This window comes from Musa acuminata, chromosome BXJ3-2 (assembly GCF_036884655.1).
Source record: "Musa acuminata AAA Group cultivar baxijiao chromosome BXJ3-2, Cavendish_Baxijiao_AAA, whole genome shotgun sequence".
Classification (NCBI taxonomy): domain Eukaryota; kingdom Viridiplantae; phylum Streptophyta; class Magnoliopsida; order Zingiberales; family Musaceae; genus Musa; species Musa acuminata.
The window spans coordinates 27128208-27148234 of NC_088350.1; the positions used below are offsets into that span (position 1 = coordinate 27128208).

Consider the following 20027-nt stretch of genomic DNA (forward strand, 5'->3'; position numbering starts at 1 on the left):
ATTATCGTGCAAAGGGATCCAACTAGCAGACCATTTAGAAAGATTTTGTCTTTCATAAATAATGGTGATTAAGCTTTCGGACAGGGAGCACAAAACAACAGTCTTCAGAAAAATCTGCCCAAAACAACAACTATACTGAAGTCTTGCAGCAAAAGTAGGATCGGGCAAAGAGGCAACGACGATCACCTAAGGAAACTAGTAGCCACCCTTGAGGTCGTTGACGACATCATAAGGAATGGGAGTCACAGTCTCGAGCGTGGCACCTTCCACCATGAATCCGGGCTTAGGGCCCTCGGGCTGCCGTTTAGTGCTGATGATCTCATCACGGGCTTTCGCCTCAGCCTTCAGCTGGTCATTCTTTTTCACCCTAGATCGGAAATCCTCTTGGCACCTAGATTGCTGCACGTGCTCCACCCGGACATGGATCCTTTTCTTGATGATCCTATTACCAACCTGCAAGAACAAAGAGTTGTTCCACCAACGGTTGGCATGTAGAAAGGTCAGCAGTATTTTTGAGTAGGTGGCCAAGTACATGAGGCACCACCCAGTGCATAATCTGAAGTGGGTCAAATGCAAACTGCCTATTGCAGCAGGAGAGACTGTTGTGACTCAAATCATGTACAACCGGAGTAGAAAGAAGCAACGTTAAGACATGACCACCGAAATATGGGATGAGGTAACTACAACTTGCACCATCATTTATATACCATCATTCAGAACACAAACAATTTGTCTACAAAGATGCATTATAAAAGTATTAATCTTCTCTAAACTATAGATCAACCTTAGTTGCCATATTGCTCTGAACAAACAAAGGTAGTTTCATTGGATTTAAGGTTTCAGTTGGAAGACTCATAAGCTACAACCAAAAAAGAAAATGGAGTTTCTGAATACACTAGTAAACAATGAAAATCTCCTGACTTCAAAGAGTTGTGACAACATTGGATCAATTATGTAATGAGATGCATTTCCAGTTTTTGAGAACCATTTGCATCATTAGTTGTTCAAATGGTTTTAAAAAATTCACACAAACAAGAAGCTTTCTTTTTATATGGCACGATGTTCTTATGTATTCTTTATGTAGTTTATTCAATTGTTAATTCATGTAGTTTATTCAAGTAGATGTTAGTGTGACGAGAGATCCACAACTATGACGACGGATCCGTTGCCAAATATAAAGCATGTCTGTCGCCAAAGGGTTTCATCAATGACCTGGTGCCGACTTTACAGAGACATTTAGTCCCGTTGTTAAACCCACAACAATCCGTCTTAACCTGAGTTTGATCTCAAAGGGCTGACAAATATAACAATTGGATGTTAACAATGCATTTTTACAGGGGTCTCTTACTGAAGATGTCTTTATGCAACAACCCCATGGTTTTGTTCATCCTCAGTATCCGAGGCATATATGCAAACTACAAAAAAACTATTTATTCTTAACTGTGATGACAGTTACTTATTCCTTACTTGCTCCAATAGGGTTTTCTCATCAGACTTAGGCAAACAAAATTGGCATGAAGCTTAAATCTCACTTTTTTTAGTGACCTACGAGCAAAGATTCAACAAACCACACCATCTTTCCATAACCCCGAAAGAAACATAACATTAGGTTGTTCGAATCCGTAGCAAGATCAAGCCGTTTGCCCTACACTGCCTACCAACAATCACATAGTTTTTTTAGTCTATGACCTCTACAGAACATGTCGGAGCAATCTTTCCATGGATACTCATAATAACTAGATTATGCACCCATTGCTCCTGAAAGATAAGGAACTTTCTATCTTCAAAGATAATCGATCGACAAATCAACAATTGGGTCGGAAATCGGACCTGCTTGTTGACCTCGACGCCGATAGCGCGCTTGGTGACGTTCCAGACCTTGCCGGTGCGCCCGTGATAGAACTTGTGGGGCATGCCCTTGTGGACGGCGCCGTTCACCTTGATGTCGACGTAGTCGCCGATCCTGTAGGTGCGCAGGTACGTCGTCAGAGGGATGTACCCCTTCTTCCGGAAGGGACGGGAGAAGAGATCTCTGGTGCGAGAACGAAGACCATGACCCGCCGGCATCCTCTCCGCCGCCTGTCTATACGACCTCGGCTTGCCAACAAAACACGAATCAGAGCGCAACTTAGGGTTTTTCCGTGGTGTTAATAGTTATAGTCAAGTGTATTGGGCCTAATGGATTCCACGGTCGGCCCATATAATATCATCATGGGCTGATCCATGTGAAATTACATAAAATTCAGATAACCGAACATCCAAAATTCAAAATATTATATATATATAGACGCTTCTTGCGCGGGGAGAGATTGAGAGAGAGAGAGAGAGAACGATGGAGTCATGGGAGTTGTCGGCGGTAGAGGGCGACGACGTCGACTTCATCGAATACTTCTAAAGCCTCGAGCCATCGCAGACGCCGATCCGGACAACCGTCGTCGCTCGTGCCGCCCCCGCTCGGCATCGTCTTCTTTAACTCCTTCGAGGACGACTTCGACGATTCCGACACCTGATGGCGTGGTCGGAACGCCGGCATGTGGTTTCGGCATCTCTGCCTCACAAACCAGGGTTTGGTGGATGTGCTGCTGCTAGTGTTCATTCTTGTTTCTCTTCTTTGGCAAAGATTAGATTGGTCTTTAGCTTGGCAAATAGTTCTGCATCGGTTGATTCGCGGAGGGAGGAGGTACATCGATGGTGTCTGAGCGATCTTGCGTAGTGCGCCATCGAACGAAACAATCGTGATCGGTATATTGCTCTCCGATTCTTGTGGGGTTAGAATGTTTAATCTCAAGCAGGAGTCGCTCGCTATTCCATTGCCCTGCGCTTAAAGATGCCTTGGTTTCTGATGCATCTCTCTACTCTTTGCTTATGGGAAAGACCCTTCATACCTAGAATTTTTGGCTTGTCATTTTTTTGTAGACTTGCTTTATGACTCATGTGGAATCAAGATCAGATCGTACTTGTGTCTAGCATTTGTACTTGCTCTTATTGTTTGCTTACCTTACCTTTATTAATGGAGTCAGTCATATTTGTGCACATTTATTTGTTATGCAAAAATCTTAGAAATTGAACAAAATATAAAATCACATTGTATAGGGCTCACTGAGTCACTTGAAATCTGCACAAGTCGTCATGTGACCAAAGAAGAAGAAGAAGAAGAAGAAGTATCAGCACTGACTCACATCAATCAAAAGGCAGCTCCATTGTCATGACTCCCGAGAAGGATTCAAAAACTTTCGGCATTCCCCGTGTTACGGCATTGATTGCATCGCCATCCAGCGATGTACAATGATCATGTCCATCCCCACCTCCCGCGTGTCGGCATCTTGGAGAAAGTTGCGGCCCCTCACAGTCAAACGGTCAAACCAGCGTCATCCAATCATAGCGAGCCGGTGTAGCCATGTCACTTAGCGTCCACGGTCAACCTTTTGACCGTGAGGAGTCCTCCGTTATACAACAGCAATATCCACATGAGCTCTTCACCGAGACATCACATTTCCCTCTGTACTTTTCCTCCATGTCAAGCTACCCGTCTCTGACATATTAATTAGACGCGAGCAGACTCAAAAAGATAACCACCACCTTCTCTCCGCCTCCGTCGCCTTCTTCTTCCTCTTCCTTCTCCGCTATCTCTGACATCCATGGCTACGAGCTCCTCAAAGCAAGGCGCAATGGAGATCGACGCCACCGGATCACTTGCCATCACCGTCGAGAGGAACCCTCCCGAGGCGCGACTATTAGAGCTTGGCATCAAGTCATGGCCCAAGTAATGAACCGTGTTCCCTTCTCTTCTTCGCCATGTGTTCCTCAGAAGATTAGCACCATACTTGCTGTGAGTTACCGTGGAGGTTATCTTTCTCTTTTTCTGCCTGTCGTTGTTCGATATACAGGTGGGGTTGTCCGCCGGGAAAGTTCCCTCTCAAATTTGATGCACAGGAGACATGCTATCTGCTCAAGGGCAGGGTAAAGGCCTCCGTGAAGGGTTCTTCCGAGTGCGTGGAGTTCGGCGCCAGAGACCTCGTCATCTTCCCCAAGGGACTCAGTTGCACCTGGGACGTCTCCGTTGCCGTCGATAAGCACTACAAATTCGATTCATCTTCTTCGTAACGCTCTCCCAGTCTGTTCATCTTCTTCTTGTTCTTCTGTATCACCAGTTGGGAGGAGTTTAGGGTTGTTAAGCTTTTCCAGTCAAAACATGTTATCAGTCAATGCAGGGCCCATTCAAAGTGATCCTATTTGTACTTTTGAATGAGCTTTAAATGCTTCTTTGACTACCACCACCTTCCCCTCCGTGTCCGAAGGGATAACTTGTGTCTTTAATCCTTTCGACTTTAGTGACATCTAAGCATATAACTGGATGATGATGATGATGATGATGTTTGAACACTTCCCTTTTGTTACCTTCTCTTTGTTTATGCCTTTATCTCTCGAGATTTCTAGGGTTTGTTCTTCACTGGTATATAATGTGGATCATTCAGAGCAGACTGAAGGGTGATTAAAGTGATGGGAAAGTTTTCGCTGTTGGTGTCACTAAGAGAGAACATACCAAAGGGCTAGGGTTTCTAGTTGTAGCAAGAAGGTCCCAAGTGATGGTCTTTTTCTGTGGTGTTTTTGGTGAGGTACTGCCTGTAATCCAACCTGCTGTGCTCGCTATGTGCGTAGTGTTTCTCTTGGAAGGATGCCCGCCTGAGATAACAGGCTTCAACCTCATGCTTTTGTCCTTGGACTGCAATTGACCTTACTGGTTTGTTTCCTAGAAATCAGTCACAGACTTTACCTGCCTAATATTTGGACCTTAGGTTGATTAATGACCATTCTATCAGCCATGTTCTCTAGAAAATATCTGGATCAGATGCTTCCTGTGATGCTGATTTGTGAAGTGTAAGAGGTAGAAGAGGAAAAAGGATCAGAGATAGGAGAAGACCAAGAATTTATTGCAGATAAAAATGAATGATTCGGGAAAGAGAAATGTGTGATCTTCTGAGATAATTGAACAGAAGCTAAGGAAGATGAAAGAAATAGGGATGGAGGAAGGGAAGAGACAGGTTGATGATTCATCTGTCATTCAAAGATTTACTGAGACAGAGGTAAGAGATCACATTGTATAGCATATTGACATGATAAACACACAAAGTGATCCAACAATAAACAATAACAGTTGCCTAAGGATAGAGCTAAACAAATTCCAAAGTTTTTTGCATATAAAACTTTAAATGTTGTATAGCTTAGTATAATATATATATATATATTTGATGGTGGTATTTTAATTATGAAGTTAATAGCACAAGGTCCTTAAATGCATCCAATTGCTTCCTGTTAGTGAAGATTTATATGAGTTTCCAGTCTCATTTTGCTATATTCTGCATCATGCAACTAGCATGCAAATGCAGGTTGGTCTTTATCTCTTTGAAATTTGATTCAGTGCTCCAGATTAATTTTATGATACTCTTTTCTCTACTTGTTATTAGCTCCTTAAGATCATACTCTAGTCTGATTCTGTTTTAATTGGTCATCTCCATTTATATGGTAGGAATCCTTTGATATTCCTTGATGTCTGTGTTTGCAGTTCATATTTATGTCATTCATCCTTACTTAGCATTTGTCTTCATTTTTGTAATCCAAGTAGCAATCTAAAACGATGTCTGTTTGCAGTTCATAATTAGGGAAGATCTATAATTTTAATGACTTTTTTTTTTCCTTTTTTGTGTGTAATTATTATGAAATTCAATTTTTTATGCTAAGGACATGCCATGAAGTTATACAATAAAGTTCCTAAAACCAATCTAATACAAGCAAGACTAATGATGCAAAGAGTTTTGTTCCTCCAGTCCCTTCAGAATTCTCTTTGAAGGTTCCATACAATGATGAACTCAGTGACCCAGTTATCTTCTATATTACAAACACTAATCTGCTTCTCTTCATCAGTCCACAACTACACCCAAGCTGAATTGAATAGAATCCTCCTATGAGTTGAATTAAGCGTATCAAATCTCCCACGATTCATGTAAGAAATTACTTGGATTCCAGAAAAGAAAACACAAAAGAGACGGAAATGTTCATGCTTTTTGGAGATGGAAAGCACTTCAATCGTATGCCAAACATGTCATCTTCTACAATCTTTCCTTGAGATGCAGAGGTGGGAAGAATGCAATGTAAACCCCACAGAGTTTGATCTCTTGTTCTGCCAGCTCCAGTGAACAAGGTGAAAGAATCATTAGTTGAGAGCCTAATCAGAGGTCTTGTTTATCTGCTTTCACATGCTTATAGATCCCTCCCTTTTAATCTAATCGACAGGCAACATTTGTTTGGAATGCAATGACTGAAACAGTTCTTGAGATTGATAGGGCAGACTGTGATGAAAAAGTTAAGCTAAACAGGTAGTCAACCTCTCGCTTGCCTACCTAAGAATAGCCTATAAAATTAATATAAGGATGCAGTTATTATAAGCTAACTTTGTGCATTCCACCAATCATACTGACTGCATTAGAAAACTTCATCTTCTGACCAACAATGAGTAGTCCACTTTTCCTTCTCCTCAGTAGCTTAGGTTATGATCTTCGTTTGCCCCATGAAAATAGCATATCCAAGTGAATCTGATCAGCTGAAAACACCAATGCATCACTTTCAAATGCATCAGAGCAGTCCAGTCAACTTGATGACAAGAGAGTGATAATGGACTCATCTGACTGACTTCCACAGAAAGTGAAGGATTTTTTTAGTTCAATAACCCAGTAATCTGTCAAACAATATTACCCATTGAGGTTGGCAACCTAAATGTGTGTGTGCTCCAGTATACACAAACCATAACATCAGTCATCTTCTTGAGGCTGACATTCCCATCAAATGTTGAGCAAGTAGCAGATTCCAGTTCTTGTTTCTTCCCAAATGAATGGGAATTTATGTGCTACCTACAAAACTGTTTGTTCACCAACCCTATATGATCTGACTAGTGAGAAATGAACTTCTAACATTACCACCAATATATTATCTTGCATCAAGGCTGCCAAAATTCAAGTCACAGGTTTATGCCTCCTAGATCTGTACTACACAAAAATGAGTGTGATGCATGACATCTTAGACCTTAGATAAAGCTTGGTTCATCTGACTTATCCAACATGAGTAACAGATTTTTCCATGCTTAGATAAGGACAGCAGCAGCAGGAAGTCTACCATTAGAAGTTGGTGGCACCCCCTACAAGCTGCAGGCATACTCCTCTTTAAGGAATATGAAATGCTCAGATCAGTGCATTAGATTCCCTATTCTTATTCAGGTGCCCATTCATAGCCACAGATCATACTCATTCAAATCATCTTTATATTCTTTCTTTTTACCCCAAAATAAATATTGCTACTGTGAAGTTTGATTGCCTTATTATGTTCATGTGCTGTGCAGAAGCTCAACTTTATATTGCACAATTCTGATCGTTTGTATTATACTTATAATGGAAAAGAAAAGACTTTCCCTTCCTCTAGCAAAATCATGGACATATAGGATGCCCCACAAAAAAGCATAAAGATATCATACCTACATATATCCCATGTAAACCTTAGAAACTATCCATATATATCTCTGATATCAGATTTCATAAGCTCATTTTAGGACCCATTTTCCTAAATTCATATTTTAAATAAAATAGTCATCTATATGATCAAATTATTGGTCATTGTTACAAATATAAAGGTGTCAATAATGTTTAGATCAGAGTTAATTCCAACTATAACTTTGGATGCTCATGGGAAATCAATTGAAGAAATATATATTTGTAAGAAGTTAACAAGAGAAATATATATATCTTACATGGGTGCATCAGATATTTTTTGTATTTATTATTTCTATTATCTCTCATATCGGCGGTCACTTTACCTAAAAGTACGTTCACGTGCGGTGCACGCGATATGTGAAGCTGGTGCGTGCAGCTGTGAGACGGGGGTAGTTTTTGGGAGGGGGGAGGGGGACGCAGTGCTACGGTTCGCAGCATCCACGAGCGGGGCCCGCTGATCCAACGGCTGGGATCGCCTTATCACGAAGCAGTGCTTACCGCCCGCGTCAGATCTCCGACGAAACGTGTCACGAATCCCCTTTTTTTAAACCCGCGCTGCCTCGAGATCTCGATCTCGCACACTCTGTCTCTCTCTCTCTCTCTCCCCCACTTGTGGCGAAGCGAAGCGGTAACAGAAGGAAAGCGGCGAAAGAAATCCCCCATTTGCGAAAGCCTTCCCGAGCCGGTGGAAGAGCGAAAGACCCTTTCCCTTCTTCTTCTTCTTCTTCTTCTTATTCTTCAGATCGTGTCCCAGCCTCTCGCGGTGGCCTCACTCCAAGAGGTTCCCCGGAGATCCAGGGCTTGCAGATCGATCCCTTGCATGCGCGGCGATGGCTTCTTTGTACCCGGGTCATGTCGGCGCCGTCCAGGTAATCGAATCGAATGCTGTTTCTTAAAGAAAACACCGCCGTTTGAGATCGTTTTTGTTTTTGTTTTCTTAATGGATGCAGGTGGGTGCTTATTTCTTGGAGCAGTACTATCGGATTCTTCAGCAGCAGCCAGAACTAGTTCATCAGTTCTACACGGATGTGAGCTCCATGGCGCGATTTGATGGGACCGCCACTGAAACAGCCACGGGGATGGTGGTATTGTTCATCATATCAGATGTTTTCTCCTTTTGATTTATTCATTATGGGTTTCTCTTTTCTTCAGATTATTGCTTACTAGAATCTTAAAGATATTAGTATGACATCATAAAAGAAGAAAAATAGTTAGATGGTTTGTCCGGTGGTTAGACATCACCAGAATCTCTCTCTGAAGTTTCTCAACCTGTGTTTCTCGTTGGCCCAATGTGGTCAAGAGGTGACAAACAGGAGCTGTGAGAGGCTGGCACTGAGACAACTCTAGTTTCCTTCCCTTGCTCGTTTTAAATTACAAGTTAAGCATGTCAAGCCACCCCAGAAATTCTATCGGATGCTTTAAACTAAGTTACTGCTTGTTCTTACAAAAAAAAAAGAATCGAAAGAAGAATACTAAAAAGGCTTAGAGCAGTCAGTGGCTGAATCATTATGCTAGAGTATTGGAATATAATCTGCCAGCCTTGTTAAATGTTAAGTTGGTGACAAAACTTATTTCCCTCTAAATTATATCTGCTGCTAGTGATCTTTAAAAAGTTAGATCAAGGAATTTTCAATAGCCAACACTGGACTTGAGATTATTTTGTCTCTTTCCATTATCTCGCATCTTGCTGTCCTATTTTCCCTGGAGAAAGCAGGTGACATAACATGAGTGAAGGGGCAAAGAATGGTGAAGGAAAGGTGGCCCTGACATCATTTATGCCAGAGAATGTGGTTAGGAGTTCAGAATTCTTGGGATATCTTTGAGATTCCAACTCTGGAAAGGAGCAATGATTTTATTTTTTGGAAATTTTCAAGATGTGTATTACTGTATCCTGCCTTTATCTCATCCAAGTCAGGAACTCTCTCCATCCCTAATATATAACACTGCCTTGCACATACTGGCACAACATTGTACGATGCCTATCACTGCCCTGTACCACATGGTTTTAAAGTCATGGGTCAAAAAGATTCTTAGGGATTCAAGTCAGTTATGAACTGAAAGGGCAATGTGTCTTGTTTGGCCATTAGAAGATATATGTTTATCCATTAGAAGATATATTTCTGGATAACTGCATCCTGTATAATTAAAAGCTACAACCATTAATTTTGATCTTGTTAGCATGTGTTGTGATTGCTTTCTTAAGATTGTCCTATATTTGCTTAGTCAAATGTGGCTTGTATAATTATCAAATGTCAATGGCTTTGTGATAATTTTGGCCAAGAATCAGCTTCATGGAAGGACCAAGTTTATAAGATGTATCTTATGTAATATCTTCATTTTTTAGATTTTTCACATTAGTTGTATACAAATATAGAAGTAAATTGAAGGTATAAGTCCTCACTTCCTTTTAGGTACCTTATGTAGTAAATTTATGTAAATAAAGGTGTGATATCTTTAGTGTTTTTAATAGGTGCTTGCCTAGGTGCACAGGTGAGGTTAGGCAAGGCCCGAGTGCCTCGCACAGCTTCCGGGCAATGTGCTTCATTGAAGCACTGCCTAGGCACTCGCTTGAGCCCAGGCGTTGGGCACCTTGGCCAAGTGCCCGAGTGAATTGTAACTTGAGCTCCTGCCTGGTTCAATTCAATAGGCAAATTTCAACTAAACCCTAATACTAAAACACCCCCAATATCACCTCTTTAAAGCTGTTTACCATTAATCCCTCTTTAGAATTGTTCTCAGTCACTCTTTAAACTTTAAAGCTGTTTAGCACTGGCTAATCCCTGTTTGAAACTGCTTAACACTGTTTTAGCATCGGTTAATACCCTCTCTGAAACTGTTTAGCACTGGTTACTATTAAAAAATATATATTTTTATTTTAATATTCTGGAATGGCTTGTTTCAGTCAGGCAGGCGCTTAGTGCCTCGGGTGTTTTGAGACCTTGGCGCTTGGTACTTTTAAAAACACTAGATATCTTTGCCTTATACTGTTGCTCCTGATGCTGCTTATGTAATAGTTGATATGGTTACTTCTGTTTGTGGCATCTCTTGCTCAGAAAGCTGTCGTTACACTTGAACCTGGTCTATAAGATTTTTTTTTTTTTGCACTGGATCTTCATTGTTTTAGGTGCTTATGAGTCCACCTGTTGGTTATAATGCTTTTTTTTTTTTCTGGTGGAAGGGGATGCCTAGCTTTTCAACTCATATGATAAATTAATGTCCCAAAATAACTTTGTTTATTATTGTTATCATTATTATTCTTGACATATGAAGCTTCTGTTGCTAACATATTTTTTCAAAACCTGGAATTAGTCAGTCTACCTATGTACAACTTTGTGTCAAATAAATTAAACACCATTGTCTGTAACTAATTGCACATTTCTGTAAACAATTCGAAGGTCATCTTTTTGTTTTGTCATTTCAGGGTGTTGACAGTTTTAGATGTCTAAATGAATTAATCTATTCAACTAAGAAAAATCAAAATTGATGGAAAGGTTATGGGCTTTGCTTCTGGTTTGCTGTGGGAAAAGTAAATTAATTGCCCTTGTCTTTTTCAGTCATTTATTTCATTATTGAAAGATAAATCAAGAAATGATATGTTGCTGATATTCTTCAACTTTAACTTGTAACATTTTTTGACTTCAAAGTTGTAATTTTTCATTGCTGAATAGTGTCCTGCTAAAATTGTGCAGCAAATCCATCGTCTTGTAATGTGCCTGAATTTTAAAGGGATTGAGATAAAATCAGCTCACTCTTTGGAATCTTGGAATGGAGGAGTTTTGGTGATGGTTTCCGGTTACGTTCAGCTGAAAGACTATAGTGTTAGGAGGAAATTTGTGCAAACCTTTTTTCTTGCTCCTCAGGAGAAAGGGTTTTTTGTTCTCAATGATATTTTTCACTTACTTGAGGAGGAACACGTTCATCAGCACCCGGCAGCTATCGTGGGACATAGCAACTTTGAGACCAACTTAAATGTGTCGAGTTCTGTACCAGAAACAGGTAAGTCTTACTTGGAAAAGTTCCAGAAGTCAATCTATTTCTTAGTGACGCATCTGCTGCTAGTAAATGTTCAATCTGTCCTTTTCTACTTAGAAGGCTAACTTGCTGCCATGTTTTTTCTTTTTTTTTGGATCATGTCAAAAGTTGAAAGGTAGATTTTGACGTAATTGTCCATGTATATAGACTATCGTACATACTTAATTGGTAATATTAATATTCACATTTATTGAAGATATGATGCTTGTTTAGAGACTATGTAGTCATGTATGTATCTTTTCACTCGAAATTTCGAATAAAATTTGGTAAAGAGTCATTACTAATTTTCAAATGATTGGTCCTCTTTGTGCAAACCAAGTATTGCCTCTAGTGTTCTGTGGTACAGTATGTGAAATTGGAGCTTACAAATTCCCTCGTGTTATTATGTACAACAGAATTCTGTCCAATGAAAACTGTGGAACTACAGTCATATCATTGTTTGTCGATCTTGATTTTGATTTCAATCTTGTGAACTATGGAGTGTAGAAGATGTGATTTTCAACTCAACCTTATTACTAGTTTCCTACCCTGGAACCAACTGCACTCCATATTTTTTTTGGTCTTTTACCCTGGAACCAACCTTATAGTTTTTTACACTGGAACCTTATGAAGTTTTTGGTGGTTTATTCACAATACTTCCTAACATGTTAAAGTTTTGTTGAATCTTCAACGACTTATGTGTTTTGATGCTTCATAAGTTCAATCTGTTAAACAATGAGTTGGTTTTTCTTTCATCAGTTATTTGATATGATGGTTATCATCATGGTCTCTTTATTTGGTGGCTAAGAAAAATAGCTGAGGTCGGATTATTGTACTTTTATTCATTGTATTATTTTATCCTTAGATTTAGGAAAGACAATATGAAGTTGCTACATATAATATACTCTTGACTGGGCATGAGATGCTACTGCATAAGCCATTTAATGACTGTTTATTTAGGAGAATGTATGAGCTATTGCTTGTTTTCTTTTATTTCTCTATGGTTTTTCTAGGATTACTCTGGTTATGATTGTTAATTTGTTAACAATGTGAACCAAGGAATGAGAACCTTCTCCCCAGCCTACCTATTGCATGTATGCCTTTTATTTTGTAGAAGACGAAAAATAAACCTTGGACATGAAAAAGATGACCTTGATGTCTGGACACTTTGGAGGCATTTTTTTACTTGTAAGTCCAACCTTGTTGATTGACTTTGGCAGTTTCTGACTACATGCTGGGAGAACAAGTTCAGGCTCAGGACTTGGTGCCTCCAGTACATGTGGAGGAAAATGACATAGTTGAGAAATATAGCATTCCTGAAGCACCACAGCAGCTTCCACAACCAGATGAAAGAATAGACGAATCTCCTGCTGAAGACACTGCTTCATATCCAAGTGGATTGGATACTACGAGGGAACCACCTCCTGCTACACCAGAAGAACCTGTTGGAGAGCCAACTAGGCAGACTTATGCATCCATTGTATGTTGAATTCTTCATTTCCGTTATCTTCTTGTATGGAATCTTATAGCAAACTAATATTGCTTGTATCTCAAGCTTCGTGCTAAAAGCCAATCTGGACAATCCATTCCTCATCCGACATCTTTAACAAAGACTACTCATGTGGCTTCAGAATGGGCTCATTCCTCGCAGTCAACCGCTCAACAACCACAGCCTGCCATGGTTCCTGAAAAGTCCAGCTCAGAGGTAGTTGAGGAGGCTCCGCCAGTTGAAGATGAAGGTTTTTCCCCTCATTGTTTCTGTATTTTCTGTGCAATATTTTCTTTGAACAGCCCAGCATATTGCTATGTTGAAAATGAAAGGTCAATGGCTCAAAGAGTATGATCGCGTCTCTTAGTAATTACTTCAAGAGTTCTGCAGTAGCATTTGTGCAAATAAGTACATGGAGTGTGGATGCAAAATTCTAAGATATTTTCTTAATGCTTGAAAATTGTTTTCTGCAGCTTAGTGGAAATTTGAATTTCAAGATCCAAATAATCAAACCTTTTTTTTGACATAGGCATTATCTGTTCTAGAGCTTCTGTTGTTTTTCTGTTTCTGTTAGGTTTTATTCTGTTATGGTAGAGGATTTATCTGGATCATTTTTTAAGTTTGTCAGAATGATCACTATTTCTTTGGTCATAGGTGAAGCAAGATCTGTTTATGTGGGAAATCTACCTTCATCTATTTCTGCTTCGGACCTTGAGCAAGTCTTCAAGAACTTTGGTAGACTTAGGTCTGATGGTGTTTCTATCAGGAGCCGCAAGGTAAATTCCATTGAAGCTCGTCATACTATCTTGACTTTATTGACATGGGTTGGAATTTTTGGTTCATTAGTCTTGTTCATGTGAATTTGCAGGAGTCTGATGTTTTTTATGCCTTCATTGAATATGAGGATGCCACTGGTGTACAGAATGCACTTAAGGTTTGTCATTTTTCTGGCAGATTGAATCTGAACTAGACTCAGATTCACAAAAGATGATCCTGCATAAGATTTTGATAGTATTTGTTTTTATCTAAATACTGTTGATGTTGTTATTGTTTGTTAATGTTGACCTGGTGATTGTACTTCTGCAAATATCTGGATTGATGTCCTCGTATATTTTTTGACCTCTTTCAAGATCAGCAACATTCTTTTATATTTATAACAGTTAGGTGATGCATAAGACAGTTTTGTGCTCTCTGATTTTGTATGTTTGAAGTGTGTCTCTCAGATTTGTATTTTTAATGGAACAAAATTTAATCCGCAGGCATCTCCAATACAATTAAATGGGAGGTTGATTCATGTTGAGGGGAGAAGACCTAACAGTGGTGCTTCACGAGGAAGTAAGTCATCTGAATGTTTTTAATTTTTCAATAAGTATTTTTCATCAAAATTTTCAATCTTCATGCAAATATCGATTTCTGAGACATTTTAACTAATGAATTTTTATAAACACTGATTTTTGTTTATTTAATTCTGTGACTGGAACCTTTTTATTGCTGGAGGATAACTTAGGACCATTAAGCATTTTGTAGAGTTCTTGTGTAGAACTTAATTAAAGTTGGAGTCAGACTTAGTTCATTGTCCCCAAACGACAATATTGATTTTGTCAATGGGGTGTAATATGTTGTTTTGTGTGACTAACATTGATAGTGCAATGTGGGATGGAATATTTAAACTTTCAGGGAATTGAAGCATGTAATATGCATGAATCTTTGAAAACGATGGATTAATGAGCCAGCCTTGGCTTTTATGATTTCATGACCATGTTGAGTTTTACATAATAACCAGATCCTGTAAAAACTGTTAAAAGACAACAGTTCTTATCCATTCCAACGGAGTACTTCCTTTTTCTGCATCCCTCTACGTCTTTTTTTTTTTCTTGTCTTTTCTTTTTCTGCAGACCTTTCTTATAATTGATCTTGATCCCTTGTGTCCCTCCCCACCAATGCTTTTGCTTTGAGAGGTCCGAAATGTTTGTTTCTACATATTAATGGAATCTTAGACACAGTTCTGAATACCCATCAATAATTTTTCGGGCTGATATTGTGCCAAGATACCAAGAGGCATACAGACATATACGACCCAGTCTCGCTGAAAAAAATGATTAAAAAAGTGAACAGTATACTGAACTGCAGTAATATGTATGGTCTGAGGTCCGATACTAGTGCTTGTATGACTAGTAACTACCAATTTGTCATATCGATTTTATTGGTACTTTGAACTTTGATTGTAAAATGCATATATGCATTTAAACGTATAGGATACACTTCCTCTTATCTTTTTCTGTTGATGACATATGGTATCCCCAACAAAATGCTGAAAAGTATGTGACTGCTAATCTCTTCTTTGTCACTATGCATATGTTAATGGTTATTGGTCAAAATTGGTTATCTTTATAGTGCACATTAAAAAAATGAAACTTTTAAATATGCATAAAACAGCATAATTAAATGTCCAACAATTTTCTTGTAATTTTTTTCACTAAAAACTCATGATATGTTTTAGCAACTGAATATATTGGGAGCTCAAAGACCTGTGTTCTTGGAGTTTACTTTTCTCGTCATTTATAATCCATTCAAGTAAAAGTCTGGTATCTGGTGAGGCAACTTGGTTTCTGTCTTTCCTATTTCTTCAGAAAGGGGCAGGGGAAGAGGTGGATACCCATCTGACGCCTCAAGGGGGCGTTTTACCAGCCGGAACTTTGGTCGGGGTAGCCGCCAGGACAGCTATGACAGGGACTACAATAGTCGACCAAGGGGCAATGGCTACCCCCAGCGAGTTCAAGAAAGGGGTTCTTAGATGTATGCATGCTCCACCTCCAAAGCGCAGGCGCAAGTTAGATTCCCATTATGTGGGAGACATTATTTCCTATTTTTCGATGTGTTCTCTATCCAGCAATTTCCAAATAGTCTTATGTTCTCTGTTGGAGTGGCAATGTGTGGTTTCTAATTCGTGGGGTGTCATTTAATTAGCTTGCAATGCGTAGAAGCTTCATCTGTGGTCTTTGGGTGGGTGTGGCCTCCATTTTTCCTTAAACCCTGGGAGTATGTATCTCTTGGAGTTGCAGGATAGTTTACTAGGAAATGTTGTTTCTGAAATGATGTCTGACTCGATCTGATGAATCCCAGTTTTTCTTTAAATTTTCTTTTGGATTACTCTTTCAATAACATGTCAAATACCCTCGGATTATTGCGTCTTCCATTCCTCGTGTGTTTGACCTGAAGCTTGAGTGCCAACTTCCTGCTTTACACATTTAATCCGTTTTTTATTGTTATGTTAAAAAATGTGGTAAAATATGACGGTTTATAGTTATGGATTTTTACTGCATCTAAAAATATTTTTAAGATGTATAATGTTTTTTTGGGCTAGTGAGATAGTCACTAAAAGAAGTTTTTAAATAGCAATCCTTTTTTAAATAGCATTCACCTAATAACTAAAGTCAATCATTGCTAATCATACTATTATTTGAATTATTTATAAAAAGACAAAACATCTCTTTTGTCGATATTTTATAACCATTTGATCTTTTTTCTAATACTAAAAAATAACATCTCGTTTAATCACAACAATTGACAGCATATATAGGTCTTGCAAAGGCGTAGAAGAACCGTGCACTATCATACCGATATAAGCATATATAATTTATTTCGTTTCGATCATTATCAATACATATATATAGGCTACAATCAAAGATGTAAGTCCCTTTTATTACGTATATCCCACACGCAGCACTGCACCTTCATCACTTGCGATCCCTCCTCCTCTCGATCCTCGCCATCAGGCCATTCTTCATCTGGAGGATGATGGAAAGCTTTGGTGCAGCCACAGGGCCTCGGAGCACCTCCACATGGAAGTTGTACACCATTGCAGCCACCACCGTCTTCATCTGGGCGAAGGCCACATCTTTCCCCAGACAAGCCCTGGGTCCTGAGTTGAATGCTAGGAACTTGTACGATGGCTCATACCTCATCCTCCCCTTCTCCGAGATCCACCTCTCTGGCCTGACCTCCGCCCAATCACCGCCCCACACTCCCTCCATCCTTCCCATGGCGTACGCCGACACCAAGATCTTTGTCCCATGTCCGACTCTGTGCCCACTCGGGAGGACTTCACTCTGCAGCACGCTCTTGTGCTCGAAAGGAACCGGAGGAAAAAACCTCAATGACTCGCACAATGCCGCGTGCAAGTAGACCATCTTCCCGAGCTCGTCGGTGCCGAACACGATCAGCTCGTCGGAGCTCGGTCTTTCTTTTCGTAGAGACGTCGCCTCCTCCAATTCCTTCAGAATCTTTGCTTCCACCATGGGATTCTGCGACAGCAGCCAAAAGAACCATGTGAGCGCTGCTCCGGTTGTGTCCCTCCCCGCAAGCATAAAGTTCACGGCCGTGTCCCTGAGGAACTTGTCGAACTCGGTAGATCTCTTCCCATCCATAGCTCGATCGTTATCGTCGTCATTATCGTTGATATAAGCCGATAGCATATCGTCATTCGCTTCACCTGATCTCTTCTTCTCCGCTATGTGTTCGGCTATGAAATGGTCCACTTCTTTCCATGCCATCTCCAGCTTCTTCTCCTCGCCGACCCTCAACCACCTCATCAGCTTCCACCAAGCCGGCGGCACCGTCTGCCTGGTAAGCAAAGCGGCCATGGCGTCGTCCATCGCCCTGGCAAACGGGATCGTAGGGAACTCGACCGAGAGGCAACGCGGATCGACTCCGAAAACCAAGTTACATGTGGTGTCGAAGGTCAGCCTCAAGAAGACATCTTGCAGGTCCACAGCCACCCCTCGCTGTGCGATGTGGTGGATGAGAGGGAGCAGCCCCTTCTCCACCTTGCTTCGAGCAGAATCCGCGACGAAGGTCCGGAACCTTCGACCGCTCATGATGCTATGGGCCTTCGTCCTCTGCTCCTTCCACGACTGCTCGTCGGAGTTGAAGATGCCGTCGCCGAGGATGTCGAAGATCTCCAGGAACGCCTCCCCCTTGGGGTAGTTGGAGAAGTTGGCGCCGAAGACATGGTGCACGTTGGCGGGGTCGCACGTCAACAGATGGTTCATGCCCAAGAACCAGGGGCCGCGGAACCAGAAGCTGCAGCCGGCCTCCCGAAGCACGTCGGTGCCCCAGTCGTGGAGGCGGTGGAGGTTGACGAGCAGCGCCGGGAGCATCCCGACCACTGGCCAATTCACTGGGATTCTCGACCTACTACGACAGATTCGGTCATAGTAACAGTAACAGAAGAAGAAGAAGAAGGCGAAGCAAACGAAAGCTAAGACGATGTCAGGGTAAGCTTGCAAGAAGGTCTTCGTATCCATCAGCCAACTCATGTCCATTATTGTTGCAGAGAATTAGCTCGACAGTTGTATATATACACCACAATTTCTATGGGAAATCATGCAAGGTTTGATTGCGGATCATTTGGAGCCATCATCAACCACTAACTAGCAACTTCTACTTGCTAACTGAGCTCCTCCTAACACTCTCCCGCCCGCCTTCGCTTAACCTTTACCGCCCACCCACAACCTGCATCTCTATGGCACGACGTCTGTATCATCACGGCTGCAGCAAGAAGACGAGTGGATGAAGGGATAGACATGTGATTTGAACTCGGTTTCTTAGGAAAGGATGCGATCGAGGCTTTTTAGTCCTAAAAATTGTCTTTGACCAATTAATTGGGGCTTTCTGGGACAGATATCTTAATTTGACTTTGATTTTCTATATTTTCTGAAGTTTATTCCAAATTATAACCATTTTTTATAACATTATGATACATTTTTCATATTTTCCACACCCAATTATTTGATTGCCACATAGAAAACCTTCCCCTTATCAAGAGCTTGTGGTGGATGCACCTCTCAGAGCACTTCTTTCTCATTCAGAACAATCAAGTCTTTGCCATACTGTATGTTGTGTCCTTTGGGTCACAAAGAGATCTTGACTCAGCACATCCATAAATACACACTTGAATCTCTGACTAAGAGAGAGAGAGAGAGAGAGAGAGAGAGAGAAGAAGAAGAAAAGCATCAGAACACTCTAATAATACATGCACAAGATCCTGCAACAGAGTCTGCAATGGAGGGTGAAAAGGATGGCACTGATGATGGTGTGTGGGAGGTCAGAATTAGGATGATGAGTATGGAAGACAAAGAAGAGAAAAGAGACACCAAAAACCAGCAGTTGTGGAAAAGGTCCAATAAGAAGAATCCCCAAGTGATGATGGTGTCATCCATCTACCAAAGAGCAGCTCATCATTATTATCTTAATTCATGTTAAATACTCTGCTGCTAATCCCTCCTTGGAAGATGTGTCAGTCTTCTTGTCTTCTACATATATGATTTATGGAATCGATCGGCAAATGTGGTCCTCATTCCATACCTGTATTTTTCTATCACACAATCGAAGAAGAAGAAGAAGAAGAAGAAGAAGAAGAAACATAGCAAACAGCAGCAGAAGGAATCCATTTGCAACCCACTTCATAGTCTATAGCATAAAAAGAAGTGAAGGCTGGTGCATCATCAAGGAAGAAAAGGTTGGGTGTCTCACAGCATAAACAACTCTCAAGAATCTGCAACATCCAAGCCTGCAAGCTCATCAATGGTTTTTGCTCCTCATGCAAACCACCAAGACCCTGCAAGAAACCACCATTCCACCAAGCTCTGGGTTGTGTTTGACACTTGTGAACCATGTTATGGATATTGTTTATGTCCCTTTCTTTGTGATCTACATGACCAAAGATGATTGTCCAATCTCTGGGTTGGACTTTGGCATTAGATGATCTAATCTACACATATTGTCTCAACTTTATGATTTCGCTTGACAAGAGTTTATTGTTAGCTAAGTCCCGTCCATAAGCTGCCACGTGTTGCGCATATATAATAGCTTTTCTTCCAATATCATATATGTATGTTAGGGATAAATATATAAAAAAAATTTTGTTTGGGATGTATATGTAATTTTTCTCTGAGAACTGGGAGGGCTGATTTGTAAAATCAAAAACT

General features: G+C 40.5%; 4 protein-coding genes across 4 annotated transcripts; 2 read left to right on the forward strand and 2 right to left on the reverse strand.

Annotated features, from left to right (window-relative positions):
- Positions 1 to 33: 33 nt before the first annotated feature.
- Positions 34 to 2131, reverse strand: LOC103975892 (large ribosomal subunit protein eL21z/eL21y-like). Its single transcript, XM_009391015.3, has 2 exons — positions 1831 to 2131; positions 34 to 453 (listed from the first exon to the last, which is right to left on the reverse strand). The coding sequence occupies exons 1-2, from the start codon at positions 2065 to 2067 to the stop codon at positions 196 to 198; spliced, it is 495 nt and encodes a 164-aa protein (XP_009389290.1). The 5' UTR covers positions 2068 to 2131; the 3' UTR covers positions 34 to 195.
- A 1025-nt stretch (positions 2132 to 3156) lies between these two features.
- Positions 3157 to 4361, forward strand: LOC135630944 (uncharacterized). Its single transcript, XM_065138273.1, has 2 exons — positions 3157 to 3763; positions 3888 to 4361. Exons 1-2 carry the CDS (start codon positions 3639 to 3641, stop codon positions 4102 to 4104), a joined length of 342 nt encoding a protein of 113 aa, XP_064994345.1. The 5' UTR covers positions 3157 to 3638; the 3' UTR covers positions 4105 to 4361.
- A 3746-nt stretch (positions 4362 to 8107) lies between these two features.
- Positions 8108 to 16188, forward strand: LOC103975890 (nuclear transport factor 2). The gene is made up of 9 exons (XM_009391013.3): positions 8108 to 8407; positions 8489 to 8623; positions 11228 to 11534; positions 12770 to 13029; positions 13105 to 13288; positions 13693 to 13814; positions 13907 to 13972; positions 14298 to 14373; positions 15669 to 16188. The coding sequence occupies exons 1-9, from the start codon at positions 8369 to 8371 to the stop codon at positions 15830 to 15832; spliced, it is 1353 nt and encodes a 450-aa protein (XP_009389288.2). The 5' UTR covers positions 8108 to 8368; the 3' UTR covers positions 15833 to 16188.
- Positions 16189 to 16653: 465 nt separating this feature from the next.
- LOC135631395 (noroxomaritidine synthase-like) lies at positions 16654 to 18632 on the reverse strand. The gene has a single exon (XM_065139040.1). The coding sequence runs from the start codon at positions 18360 to 18362 to the stop codon at positions 16776 to 16778; it is 1587 nt and encodes a 528-aa protein (XP_064995112.1). The 5' UTR covers positions 18363 to 18632; the 3' UTR covers positions 16654 to 16775.
- Between the last annotated feature and the right edge of the window lie 1395 nt (positions 18633 to 20027).